General features: G+C 37.9%; 1 protein-coding gene across 1 annotated transcript in view; it reads right to left on the minus strand.

Annotated features, from left to right (window-relative positions):
• Window positions 1-8309, minus strand: part of LOC109096363 (amine oxidase [flavin-containing]) — a 29194-nt gene extending 20885 nt beyond the window's left edge. Inside the window, exon 1 of the mRNA XM_042731537.1 lies at window positions 8127-8309. Within this exon, the coding sequence (XP_042587471.1) occupies window positions 8127-8271 (145 nt within the window). The 5' untranslated portion in view covers window positions 8272-8309. The remainder of the gene's footprint in view (window positions 1-8126) is intronic.
• Between the last annotated feature and the right edge of the window lie 6953 nt (window positions 8310-15262).

Consider the following 15262-nt stretch of genomic DNA (forward strand, 5'->3'; position numbering starts at 1 on the left):
TAATTGCACAATCACATCATCACAACACATTAACAGTCAATAAGCCATAGATTGGAGGTGACACAAGCCACCTTTAAGTCTGTGGTTCATTACTCAAGGAATTTCTTAATTAAAATGCTTAGTGTCAGCTTTAACAAGCAGCTCATTCATCATTTAATCGCACAAGACAAAAGTAACAGGAACTTTGAGAGAGTATTGTTGACTAGATAGAAATGGACCAACATAATAATTATTAATGTTATGCCAATAACAACGTTCAATATCAAAACTCTGTACTTTATTCTAAATAAATTAAAAATAAACAAAAATGTATAGTTTTAAATGTTACAAATGAATTTAGGTATTATGATGCACAGTATAAAAATTTTAATATAAAGAATAATCATTCAGAGATTATGCTAAAGATTATATTTAACAGAATTATTAAAATATTAACTTTTACATTAAATAACATAAGAAATCAAATCTATGTACAACAAAATAGGTAAAAATGAGCATTAACAATTAAAAATACAATATCAGCCAATATATAAAATATAAATTAAAAAATACACTATTAAAAATAAAAACTAATGATACTAATATTTAGTGCATTCCTATTTAAAAGCATGAAATATAATTAAAGAAATGTACATCTCCATACTTTAAGATATCATACACTACATAATCACACTGTTGACTATACAGTGTTGTACTAATATCTATGTTTTCTTAAATCAGGGGAAATAAACTAGAGAAGCAATATTTGTGGTTAGTTTTTTTTAGTAGTATTATAATAAAGTTTGCTCTCTAACCTCAGCTGTGCAGCTGCAACATGCTTGGGCCTATGACCTGAAAACACAGCAAACAAGAATTTTAATCCATTTTTCTGTCTACATTTAAGCATGCTTAATTCCTTTACATGGTTTAAATATGCACCAAGTCAATCCAACACAAGGGAAAGGAGATTTTCTTAAATTGAATGCAGCAAATAATCACTTGAAAAAACATGTATGTAACAGCACGCACAGTTCCTGATGCTTCCTGCTCTTCTAGAAGCAACTGCTTTCTCCAATAGACTGCAACATCGACGTTTAGATGCATTATGGAAAAGCAATTACAGAGAGATCAGTGAAATGGCATGTTCTTCTGGCAACCCCAAGGACAGTTGTTCATCTAAGAGAGGAACAGAGCAGTATTATCTTAAGATGCATAATGAAGCCAGTCAAGCTGGAGTCAGGCTCGTCTCTGCACGGCTCAGAGAGGAAAAAACCAGGCCAATGACATTTGTTTACACAAGCTTAGAGGACACTGCAAAAATGCATTTAGGCATTTGAGTATTTCCCTAGCTCTCTAGGACTATGTAGACATGTTTATGCAAGTTCAGATGTTTGGTTTTTCACTATATTTTAAAAAAGGACCATAAAGAGAGTGACTGGAGATATAAAAGAATGATTCCAAATGCATCAAAATGTGCCAAGCTCTAAAAATCAATGTTTGTAATGTCTGTTTACATGGACTTTCAGAGATCCACAGCTGTATTTATTACTGGAATAAACATTGTTTCCTTTATTTTGAAGTGGTGTTGACACATTTTTGAACTGACAAAGCAACCAGAAGTCTTGTCTAGGAGAGATGGCAGTTTCCAGGAACATGAGTGCCTGCACTCACTTGCAATGAGGCCGTGTCTGAGGTGACAAAGTTGAGAATAGTTGAACTTTATGGAAATGCAGCAGCATAAAGTCTGGTTTATTTTACAACCAATTCTGTGCAAAGTCTGACTGAAGTTTTATTTTGTACACTAACATTCAAACGTTTGGGTTTGGTTAGGTTTTAATGTTTTCTAAATAGTCTATTCTGCTCAGAGAGGCTGCATTTATTTGATCAAAAATACAATCAAAACTGTATATATTGTTCAAAACTTATAACATTACTGTATAATTTTGTGCAATGTTGTTGACAACTGTTTTCTATCTTAAGATATTTTAAAATGTCATTCATTCCTGTGATGGTCTGAAGACATTATCCTTTAGAATTCATTCTAATATCCTGAAACATTTCTTACATTATCAATGTGTAAAAGAGTTTGCTGCTTAATTTTTTTTTTGTGGAAACCGTGATACACTTTTTTAGATTCTTTGATGATGAATAGATTTCCATAGATTTCCAATTCAATGCATCCTTGCTAAATAAAAGCATTTTTTCTTTCATTCTTTCTAAACAAATAAATAAAAACAAACTGACCCTATTTGAATGGTCGTATATGTCTTTGCAAAGCCATCATTACACAAACACACAATGCACAATAAGCACAAAACCACAATGTAAAGTCACCCATTCTGACACTCAACAGAAATGGCCTGTGAATCTCCATGTTTCCGGCCTTTCCTGGCTGTCTTCCAAAACAGGAATGCCAAAGTTCTTTAGCAAGAGCAGGACACTCACCAGGAAGCGTCAGCGTCAACAGCCTCCGCAATTAGATGTGGAATTCCTGCCCTCCACTTGCACACCTCATGAGAACTGCTGCTGAGACCTACTAAAGTTCTGAGCAAAACAACTTCCTAATGCTTTTGTTTCCGACAGCTATTTCTACATGTAAGCACAAAGAGACATAAAGAAATATTACGAAAAATACTTTCCCCTTTCCTAGCTTGATGTGCACATTCAACTATCATTAAGGTGGTTCTTTTTTCCTTTTTTTTTTTTTTTTTTTTTTGGTAATCTTCAGCACTGAAGTGATCATTTCAGACCCTTTCTTGTTTACACCACAACATAATAAGAACTCAAACCCAGCTTCTGTGCAGGAGAGAAATACTGGAGTCTGGAAAACTTGCTGATGAAGTGGACTTGGAAGGGGGAGAGGAAGAGCTGGCAATCCCTGATCATGTCACCGGTAAAGACATTTGCAGAGCTTTAAACGATGTATTTCAGTCAAATTTAAATTTAAATACGTACATTCTGCATAAAGTTAATTCGACTACCTTTTCTTCTCAGACAAGATTGAAGATAAGTTGTACATTTTTTGGTTCTTAACTTTAAAAAAAAATCATAAGCTGTATTTCATTGTTGTGTTTTAGTGATTTTTTGTTTTCTTCTAAAGAATTATATAATATTATACCATGGTCTATCTGAATACTCGATTCTGATTGGCTGGCAGGTGTGCATTAAAACTGTTTAATGCACAGGTAGTTCCAAGTCAGTTTAATCATCGTTCTATATTAATGTGCCACTTTTATTGATGCATGCAAACATACACACATATACACACATACAGAGTGCGAGCGAGGGAAATCGCAGATCACACTGCACACACACAGAAACATACAGGAGCACAGCAATTAAAATAATTATTTTATTAAAATAATTAAATATTTAAATAATAGCTTTGACACTGAATCGCTACATTATAAAAAATATTTTTGACCCATACAATGTATTTTTGGCTATTGCTACAAATATACATCCAGCAACTAAAGACTGGTTTTGTGGTCCAGGGTCACATATGATCTTACCGCACTATTTTATCTCTGTGTCTGATTTAAAGCATCTTATCTCCGCTGCACATAAGGTGGTTATTTGCCTCCACATCTTGCATTAAAACCATTTAATGCTAGTCGTAGATTACATAAATGACAACAGAATTGTTTTATATTGTTAGAGTTAAGAGTTGGTTCATTATTTATTTATTTTTCATCTATATATATATTTTAATGTAACAAGAGACTAACATGTATGAAAATTACATCCGTAAACAATATACTGTGTTATGTTGGTGCATATATATATAAATGAAAAGCATACCGGGACATCATTCCACCTCTGGAAGTGGTCCAAGTATGGTTCTCTTTTAGGGCCTTTTAGTGGGGTCTGAGATCACTTGGTGTGTTCAGATATACAAGTTGAACCACACACAAAACACCCTAAATGGGTTCACCCAATGTAATGAGTTTGGGTGCTGGATCTGTTTTTCTGACCAGGACAGAAGTGGAGAGATTTAAACACACCCCTATATGTAAATAATAATCTTTGCCAAGCAATTTGCACTATGGACCTTGATGATACCTCAAACTGCCTGACTTATTGAAGAAAGGTGTGCTCATTTTTACTTTAAAATGAGCAAAAAAATCCAATAAAATCACATTATATATGGCTTGAGACTCCTTTAGAAACCAACTGCAATACAGACTTGGGCTCTTTTGTTTTGGGCAAGTAAGGAACCACCTAACATAGCAACCAGAACATCCTAAAAACCACATGGTAACATGCTGACAACTATATAAATCATCCTAGGATCATGACAGCAACGTTTGCACAAGAAAGAGCAACTAATATTTCAGAAAATATAGTTAATTTTCCAATTTTGTTTGGTAAAACTAGTGGTGCAGAAATTATGGCTTAAATTTATGACATTTATGTATTTAGCAGACGCTTCTATCCAAAGCAACTATAACACTGTATTCGGAAGTCGTGGCCTAATGGTTAGAGAGTCGGACTCCCAATCGAAGGGTTGTGAGTTCGAGTCTCGGGCCGGCAGGAATTGTGGGTGGGGGGAGTGAATGTACAGCGCTCTCCTCCACCCTCAATACCATGACTTAGGTGCCCTTGAGCAAGGCACTGACCCCCAACTGCTCCCCGGGCGCCGCAGCATATGGCTGCCCACTGCTCCGGGTGTGTGTTCACAGTGTGTGTGTGTGTTCACTGCTCTGTGTGTGTGCACTTCGGATGGGTTAAATGCAGAGCACAAATTTTTTTTGTGGGGAAGTCGTGGCCTAATGGTTAGAGAGTCGGACTCCCAATCGAAGGGTTATGAGTTCGAGTCTCGGGCCGGCAGGAATTGTTGGTGGGGGGAGTGCTTGTACAGTTCTCTCTCCACCTTCAATACCATGACTTAGGTGCCCTTGAGCAAGGCATCGAACCCCCAACTGCTCCCCGGGCGCCGCAGCATAAAAATGGCTGCCCACTGCTCCGGGTGTGTGTTCACAGTGTGTGTTTTGTTCACTGCTCTGTGTGTGTGCACTTCGGATCTTATAAATGCATATCACTAATCACTATTATCCATCACCATACTTTTCTTAAAGCAACGTCACAGAATGTCACGTCACTTCAAGTTCTTCATTTTATCGGTTCCTAGGAAACAGAACCCATGACCTTGGTGTTGCTAGCACTCTACTGTTTGAGCTGCAGGAAATGACACACTTCGACTTTAAACATGGGAATAAAATGTAAACTGCGACAATTTAATTCAGTCATTGACATGAAACAATAAGGTCACAAGAGTAAAGATGTCATTTCCATTGTTTAGCTGAAAGGCTTCAGTTGTCTCTCTTCTTTGTCAAGCACAACCCCTGTGGAGCTTGACAACAGACACAAATACACATTTGTTGTCGGGTGTTCTTGGATCCCAGGGAGCATAAAAATGAGTTGTCAGTTTTGTTTACCACCTCTGCCAACATGCTGTCTCTCTGAACACCTCCAGTGGCTTTGCAAATAGTAATTGGATTTGCAGGGAGTGCTGGGTCGTTATTAAAAGGTCCCTGAAGCAATGTTGCATTTCTTTTCAACCCACTTTATAAGGTTTGGTTAGAATAAAAAGAAACTCTGATTTTCATCAAAGGCCAACAGGTGAAAAACATCCACTTATTCAATGGGTGTACGATGACAACCAATTTGTGAAAAAAACATATTTTTTCTCTTTCTATCTACTCCATGTTTTAAAAGCAGACAGTCATTGCAATGTTTTTTAATGCATTACTGCACAAATCAGATCATAAAACATAACTTACATGTGATTGCATGAATTGCACTGCACCTTTGACCAGAGAGTGAATGTGTAACTAGCTTCACACTGCCGATGATGTGCAATATTGCCCACATGGATTAATGACAAATGATTTACAGACTCAAAAGTGCAGTCTGTTTAGCATTGACTCCTAGAAACTTTGCAGGGAATCAAAGTTCTGATGCTGAAAAGGTTCTACAGCAATGGATTGGGTGATACTGGGTCAATGGTGCACCATGTGTGGACTTGTTACATAATAGTGACCGATTACATCCATTAGCTTTTTTTCAAGCAGAGTATTACTGGTTCAGTGCACAGCACACACCTTTATTATCTGAAACAAAGTCTGAGTTTGATTAATCAGTAGCGTATTAAGATCAGTAGGTAATAAACTGTGAGCTACATAACTACAGTATATAGTCTAAAACATCTGACTTGATTTTGTGGTCTGCTTGCATATCATATAAAATCGAAACATCAACACGGTCTGTATGAATAGAAATAAAGTTTCCATCAGGTTATCGGTAGGACATCTTGATGCAGTTTTGCTCAGTTCTGTTTCCAAGAATGCTGTTCTTACACAGGCAATATTTCATCCAGTGTGCACTCCCTCTGAGCTGGGTTTAAATTGTCACGCCTGTATATAATAATGCATATTCACTGTGGGAACAAGTCAGTTTGCACAAAGTAAATGGAATTTCCTGTCAGCTCATAACCGTAAGGACATTATGCTGCGCTTTTATGCTACTCCACACAAAATAGATCACATTCTATGACTGACTGAAACAGAATCCTTATGTAGTATTTTCTAATCAATACTGCATCCTATTGTAGTGCAATATATTCATAAATCTCTCTGCAATTTCTGTAAAATAAACTTCCCAGGGATAACACCAAAATTTCCACCAGGGTCAAAGCACACTAGTTTTCTCACTGGGATTATTGTGATATAGAGTTTGACAGGTTTGGGCTTTTCACACCACACTTCAAAGCAATGTTTCACAATGATTTTGTATGGGTTAAGCCTATGAAGAGAACCAGAGCATTGCAGGTATGTGCATGCAAGGACTGCAGCATATGTGTGAAGCTGATGCATGCTTAAGGAATTTTCTTTTTAGAAGTCAGTTTACGTTAATATTTATATAAATATATAAGGAAAATGTATATTCTGGGTAACCGCATTCTTCATTTTTAAACATTATTTGGGGATTTTCTAGTTCATTTCAAAAGGTCTTGCACTACATTTTTTAAAGAAAATATATTTTATGAAATATCTTAATATGATGTGATTAAAAATGTATAATGATTATAAAATAATAAATTATAAAAAATTGTTTTAAACTGAGTATACAATGTCATTCAAGACAACCTTAAATATATAGTTTAAGGTGTAAAATGCCCATGTCTTGAGAACACGTTGTATCTAACAAGATTTTCAATAGATCTTTTTCAAATAAAAAAGTGGACATGAAATATTGTTTGAGTTAAAATGTACAGTTAAAATGATTAGACACGTAAAACAAGTCCACAGGAATAAATTATCACTTATGCAACATTGCTGGTCATTATTCTGAAATATTTGATGAATGCAGTGATTGACCAATCAGAATCAAGTATTGCAGAGAAAGTGTAATAAGGATGAATAGTTTACATTGAAAAATAGGCATACAATGTTATCGAGTTTGACATAATTCATCTAAAACTATTATAAACAAAAATACATATTTCTATAATTTTTATACATTCAGAGTATACTAGATGCTAGCCTAACAGTAGAAATTATTAAATATTTGTTCTTTCATAAAATTATTTGTCATATTGCAGGACTTTTCTAAATGAGCTAGTGAAGGTAAACAAGTGATTTATAAAAATATACACTTGTTCTTTTACACATACGTATATTTTAAACTAAAATATCACGTTGAGTATAAAAAAAAGTTCATTGGCATGTTATATATAACTACAAGCTTACACTGTTGCATGCCACTTAACTGCCTCTGGCGTTATGAATATGAAATAATCATGTCACGGAAGTGGAAGAGCAAGCTCGGGTGACACCGCGAACAAATTCACTTGAAGTCTGCAGAACTAACCCTGTCCTTTTGGCAAACTAACACAGTCCTATTTAAAACGTAAATATGTTTTATTATTTTACACGCAGCCACGGTACAGTGTTGTTATAAGGTGTCTAAGCTTCTTAGGAAATGGAATATTCGTTCAGCACTGGTCTGTCGCGCGCCCTCGTTTTATTCAATAACCATGATCATAACTCAGCATGACTACCGTCAGCCTGTAATCTTCAGTGATATAAAGTTACTTTAACAGTGCGTTAATTGCAATGAGATTATTATATTTTGATGACACTAACCTGAAATGCCTCCGCCAATCACAATCACGTCGTATGTGTTCGCAGTCATGGTGCTGTTCGTTCCACTGGCGCTCCACTCAGAGCAGAAGAGCCGCTCCGCATCTGTGTTCAAAGCATTCTCAGCCCCGCCCCCGCCTCCTATCATTGGGAATGACACCGGGGTAAATGCACCGAAGCTCCCATCTGCGTGCTATGTGAAGAGTGCCAGAGGGGGGAGCTCATATTTCTATTTTAACAGTACAACATTATTGTACATTTGATTGCACAATTTTGATAAAATAAGTGTATACATTTATTGTAATATATATATATATATATATATATATATATATATATATATATATATATATATATATATATATATATATATATATATATATACTGTATATACACATTCACTGGCCACTTTATTAGGTACACCTTGCTAGTACTGGGTTGGACCCCCTTTTGCCTTCAGAACTGCCTTATTTCTTCGTGGCATAGATTCAACAATGTGTTGGAAACATTCCTCTGAGATTCTGGTCCATATTGACATGATAGCATCACGCAGTTGCTGCAGATTTGTTGGCTTGCACATCCATGATGCAAATCTCCCATTCCACCACATCCCAAAGCTCTATTGGATTGAGATCTGGTGACTATGGAGGCCATTTGAGTAAAGTGAACTCATTGTCATGTTCAAGAAACCAGTCTGAGATGATTTGAGCTTTGTGACATGGTGCATTATCCTGCTGGAAGTAGCCATCAGAATATGTGTACACTGTAGTCATAAAGGGATGGACAAGGTCAGCAACAATATTCAGTTAGGCTGTGGCATTTAAACGATGCTCAATTGGTACTAAGGGGCCCAAAGCGTGCCAAGAAAATATTCCCCACACCATTACACCACCACCACCAGCTTGAACCACTGAGACACGGCAGGATGGATCCATGCTTTCATGTTCTTTACACCAAATTATGACCCTACCATTTGAATATCGCAGCAGAAATCAAGACTCATCAGACTAGGCAACATTTTTCCAATCTTCTATTGTCCAATTTTGGTGAGCCTTTGCAAATTGTAGCCTCCGTTTCCTGTTCTTAGCTGACAGGAGCGGCACCCGGTGTGGTCTTCTGCTGCTGTAGCCCATCTGCTTCAGGGTTCGACGTGTTGTGCATTCAGAGATGGTATTCTTCATACCTTGCTTGTAACGAGTGGTTATTTGAGTTACTGTTGCCTTTCTATCATCTCTTACCAGTCTGCCCATTCTCCTCTGACCTCTGACATCAACAAGGCATTTTCGTTCCAGTTTTTGAAATACAACCATTCCACGTTCAAAGTCACTTAAATCCCCTTTCTTCCCCATTCTGATGCTCGGTTTGAACTTCAGCAAGTCGTCTTCACCACATCTAGATGCTTAAATGCAATGAGTTGCTGCCATGTGATTAGCTGATTAGCAATTTGTGTTACCAATCAATTGAATAGGTGTACCTAACAAAGTGGCCGGTGAGTGTATATATATGATACTGTCATTTCATGGTTCTTGAATTTGATTGGTCAACCGGCATTCCAGAACTCAACATTTCACTGTTTTGCTGCATCTGAAATTGCTCACTAGTTTAGACTACTCATTGTAGTGGGTCCTCAGAAGAGCCCGGAGGAACCGGTTGATGACGACGCGCTCCGTTACCTGAGCTGCTGTGGGATCTCCATCGAACAACCAATGTTGAGCAAGGCGGAATAATTCAGCAGCTTGTGCTCAGGCGGGGAGGTGGGGTTTGTACTCCCAGTAGTGGAAGTACTGGGCTGCGCAGACTGAAGAAAGCCCCAGGCGGGCCAGGATCTCCTTCTTGAGCTCACTGTATTTGTCTGACATAGAGGATAGTAGGGTGAAGTAGGCTCGTTGCACCTCACCCATGAGAAGGGACGCCAGCAGCCGTGCCCAGTCTTCCCTCTCCCAGCCCTCCTGGGTCGCTGTGTTTACAAACATCTGTAGAAAAGCTTCAACATCATCATGAGCCATCATTTTTGGCAAGAGCTGCGTCACTTGTACACGGGGGTCGGGTAACGGAACGCATCACACTTTGGCAGTATGTAGTGCGTCGAGCTTTTGCTCGGTCTGGCCCTGTCAGGCAGCGAGATGTTCCGTAATGTGTGTCCAGGAGTGGGTGAATCCGTGCTCGTGTAATGGAGGCCAGCGAGTAGGTGCTGTGTAGGTAAACCTCACTCCCCTGATCTCAAGAGACACACTAGCGACTTACACTAGTGGGTGCAGTCATTTAGCCTCCTTGTTAGTGCGTCCGCATCCCATGCCGGAGACCCGGGTTCGAGGCCCACTCGGATCGAGTGTGAGGTGTGGCGGCAAGACCCGGGAGAGAGGGGTTACATTGGTGCCGTGACCCGGATGGGAATGAGGTTTAGGGGGGTGAGTGTAACGGAAGCTAGCGAGTAGGTGCTGTGTAGGTAAACCTCACTCCCCTGATCTCAAGAGACGCAGTCAATGCAGTCGTTTAGCCTCCTTGTTAGCGCGTCTGCCTCCCATGCCAGAGACCTGGGTTCGAGGCCCACTTGGAGCAAGGATGAGGTGGCAGCGAGGGCCCAGGAGAGAGGGGTTACACTCGTGTTGGGGCTGATTGGTCACTCAGTGTTTTCTGGAACGGAATAGAAAGAGTGTTAGTTTTCTGTCTAATGGAGAGGCTTCTCACCCTTCATCGGTGAGCACGCTGCTTATCTGCCAGCAGGTTGACGAGCCCCAGGTGTGAAAACTCGTTACAACAGCTAAAGGTAAGTTCGTATGAATTTATGAATTAAACACTCATTTTAAAGGGGTCCTATTATGCTCTTTTACAAAGTCTTGATTTTGTTTTGGGCATGTACTAGAACATGCTCTTATGCTTGGTTTGAAAAACGCATTATTTTTCACATACAGTAATTTACATTATTACAATACCTCTCTCCCCAGCCTAGCACAAACAGCTTGATTAGTTCCGGTGCTTAGACATTGTTTTAGAATTGCCATGCCCCTTGCCAAAGCAGCAAGTTCCGGATGGTGTCAATCAGTTTGAGCCAGATTCAGACCCCGAGAATATTGAACAAGAGGATTGCACAGAACTTTTGCATGCATGGATATTGCAAGACATATTAGAGTGGTAACATTATTATTATTATATATATTTTTTTTTTTGGCTAAATCACGTTTTAGATAAGAACTTAAAAAATAACTGCATTTACTATGTACAGATAAATGCAACGGCAATATGTATTATATTTATTGTTCTTTAATTCTAACATTCTAACATGAATTGCCATGAAACTGTTATAAAGTTGAATTTATTTATAAGTTACCATAGTCCAATGGGGGCATATATATGCAAATTAATTCTCTGCCACCAGGAGGTGCTATAAGAGTGGTAGAGATTGAGGTTTTCTCGGTAACGGCTGTACACAAAGCAGCGCTCCGCTCACAAACACTAAATTAAAAAACAATACAAAAAAACATAAAAAAAAACTATATCCAAAAATTTCTGAAGACAGCCGGTTTCCTTCTGTAAAAAATGACTTAACAAGTGGCCAAGTATGGTGACCCATACTCAGAATTAGTGCATTGATCCCATCCAAAGTGCACACACACAGCAGTGAACACATACACCCAGAGCAGTGGGCAGCAGTTGGGGGTTCAGTGCCTTGCTCAAGGGCACCTCAGTCGTGGTATTGAAGGTGGGCGAGAACACTGTACATACACTCCCCAACCTACAATCCCTGACGGTACGAGACTCAAACCCCCAACTTTAGGGTTATGAGTCTGTCTCTCTAACCATTAGGCCACGATTTCCTGACTGTATTCCGAAATACAGTGATATAAAAACACCCGCACAGGTTTTGATTTTGAAACGTGCTGTGCTCATGTTTATTCAACAAAGTAAAAGCCTTTTAAAAAATCTATTTGTGGTGGTCAGTTTTGATATTGTGGCTGGCGCCACAAATAAATCAATGTATGGGAAACACTGTAGTCTCATAATTGAAGTGTAAATTATGCAGATTACATCGTTGTCCAGTATTGTACTGTCAGCAATTTATGAAAACGTTTTCATAATTGTAAAATACATATTTACATACATAATTATTTAGGTGCGTGTGTAATAACTTGTTGTAAGTAGCTGTGAAGTTTTTAATTTAGATTTCACTGCAATTGATATCTAAAAACGCCAATACGAGGTGTGTGAAGATGCATGAAAGTATCGTTGGTTAGTATGATAATACAGTAACTTAGTATGATAATACAGTACTAGTCTCAGCCTCAGACGTCACGCCCATGGACTGTTGGCTAAACATCTGATATATTGGACACAAAAGTGGAAACACTTCAGGATTGTCGAAGTCCTCATTGGATTGGTTGAATTCTACAGGATTTCCGGGAGACGTGTGTGTCATGTTCTTTAACTTTCTGTCCGGAAACAAAGATGCCGTGACGCCAAACCCCCTCACGAAAGAAGAAAGCCCTAGTGTTTACAACTGTGACAACGAGCGCTTATCAGTATCAACTAAACACAGTTTCAAAAGCATGTGAAATATTTAAAGTTCGCATCATAGAATCTTTCAAATACGTCCAAGAGTTTTACACACCAGTCTGTTATTGTGGTGACATTTCCACGCCCTGAAACATGATGCTGAACAAAACAAACTGTGATTGGTTGTTTGACATGTCGGTCAAACGGCCTCATGGGCGGGCCTTGGCCAATGAAAGCTGCCATGAATTCCAGACCTTCAGCCATCAGATCTCTGATCCTTAAACTGAACCTCCTGAAAATACAGTGCAGCATGTGCACGTCTTCCAGATTTTGAGACACTTCATATTTTCTCTTTAGGGCATTCTAGGCACCTTTCAAGGGTTCAAGAAGTTCTCCAGAGGGTCTTGTTAGTTGCAAGTCTGTTATTTTGTTGTGTACCCTAAATGGATTTTTAGTATTTTTTGCATCCACAGTTTCTTATAGAATTTGCTGCCATCTGGTGGATGTAGTCATGTAGGCTGTGCCTGTTGATTCACACACATTGCTTCAGGCTGAGACATATCATAGAATATATATATATATATATATATATATATATATATATATATATATATATATATATATATATATATATATATATATATATATATATATATATATATATATATAAACTGCACTTCTTTCTGGATGGGGCTGTCAGGCCATACATTATAATGTCCATGATAAGTATACGGCAGATAATCCAAATCCATTGTTGAGCTCATTTGAGTAAGCAAGTTACCCAGACTCAACACAAGAACATCTCTTTGCCCTTAGTAAGATATAAAGATATTGGTGCTCTATGTCCAATTTCTGCTGGCAGATACATATACCTTTACTAAAATGTTTGTCAAAAAATCATTAAAACATGACATTTATCATCATTCATGGTGCAGGAATGTTGGCCTTCAGTAGTATGAACCTTTTATTATCTTTTTTTCCAAGCTGCAAGCAACAAATGTTATTCAAAACAAACTTCATACATACATACATACATACATACATATGCAATATTATGATAGATAAATCTTAATAATGTATGAATTTCATATGAAATATTACAATATACAATATGCAATAATGCCCACATTTAGAATAAATAGCTGTGCATCAATGAATGTCTATATTTTCAGCTATTTTGCTTGAGAGTGAGATACTCACTGATGAGATTTTCTTTTGGCTGTGGCTGGAATGCTTTGACTTAAGACTTTTAAGACATTTTTGGAGCTTGATAGCTCTCTTTCATTGTAGGTAAAAGACTTGCATTCTTCATAGTATCTCTTGTAGTGCTCCCCAGAAGAAGGAAAATGACATTAAACTGAGTAATGACAGAATTTTGGCTGAAATAATATCTTTCAATAGAATGTAAAAAATAAATTAAAAAGAAGAAGAAGAAGAAGAAGAAGAAGAAGAAGAAAACACAAGATCAAGGCCAGAACAGTCCAGCAACTATCTCGGCCACAAGAGGGCGTAATTGCTACGTAAGTGTGCAACATGGAAACTCAACTCGAACAGCAATAACACCTACTACATCAAGATGTTGATTCATTTGGCGTTACTTTAGCATAATACCTCTTCATACTCCTTGTACTATCATTGATTAAATGTAAAAACATATTTTAGGGGAATTATGTACATTCTTTTACAATGTGTAAGACATACAATATTTTTGCTTTTTTTGTTTTTCTGACAACAGATTTAATTGCAAGTAGCTGTGTGTGCAAGCTCAGTAAAGGAGTATTGTTTCAAAGAAGAGAGTGAGTAATAAAAATACACAAGTGAATAATTTCAATTTAAGTAATGAAAAATTGCAGCTGATATTGGTTTCAGTTTAATAACGTGAGAGGACAGGATACTACACTGCCTCATATTGGTATCTTATGAGAGATCAAAAGGATATTGCAGTGATGTGTCGATTCAATGATCACAATTCCTTTGTATTTTATTCTGGAATCATGAGATCTCTGTACGATTTCTGGGAGAAAATCACTTACCTTTTTTTGTTTTAGATGGTTAAACATCACCTTCACTCAAGTGGACATCACAGAAAAAGGAAAAATCACACTTCTGGGCCAAAATCAGGACTGGCTTCAATTAACAGTAATCAGGTGAAATACTTAACCCGATTCTGTTTAAATCACTTGTCGGTTTTGCTTGAATTATCACTTGTTAGAAAGGGAATAAAGAAGCACACGTGTACAACACCTGGAACATTCTGTTAGAATTAACAGAAGGTCAGAGAACAATGTGATATGACATTTAACCGGGTGCCTCGGTTCTGCAGCCGATCGTGTAGGGAGATGTCTTGGGGCAGCCATAAAAATTACAGAGAACTCAACTGACAGCTATTATGTGGACTGTCTGTCATGCTGTCAAATTAGCCATTAAGTTAATTATAGCCCCACTGAAAGTCACATTGTATCGAGGAGCCAAAGTATGTGTAACAAGACAGCTAGCACAAGGCAGCCAGTCAGTCTTTAAAAACAAAAGGGCACTGTTTATTGGATTCATGTGCAGAGCCCAAAAAGCTGTCAGGTTAGTAGTGGAGTACAAACCTGTCCAGCAATCAAACTGTCATAATTTCCCAGGGGTACAGTTTCAGCAATTTG

This window comes from Cyprinus carpio, chromosome B9 (genome assembly GCF_018340385.1).
Source record: "Cyprinus carpio isolate SPL01 chromosome B9, ASM1834038v1, whole genome shotgun sequence".
NCBI classification, from domain to species: domain Eukaryota; kingdom Metazoa; phylum Chordata; class Actinopteri; order Cypriniformes; family Cyprinidae; genus Cyprinus; species Cyprinus carpio.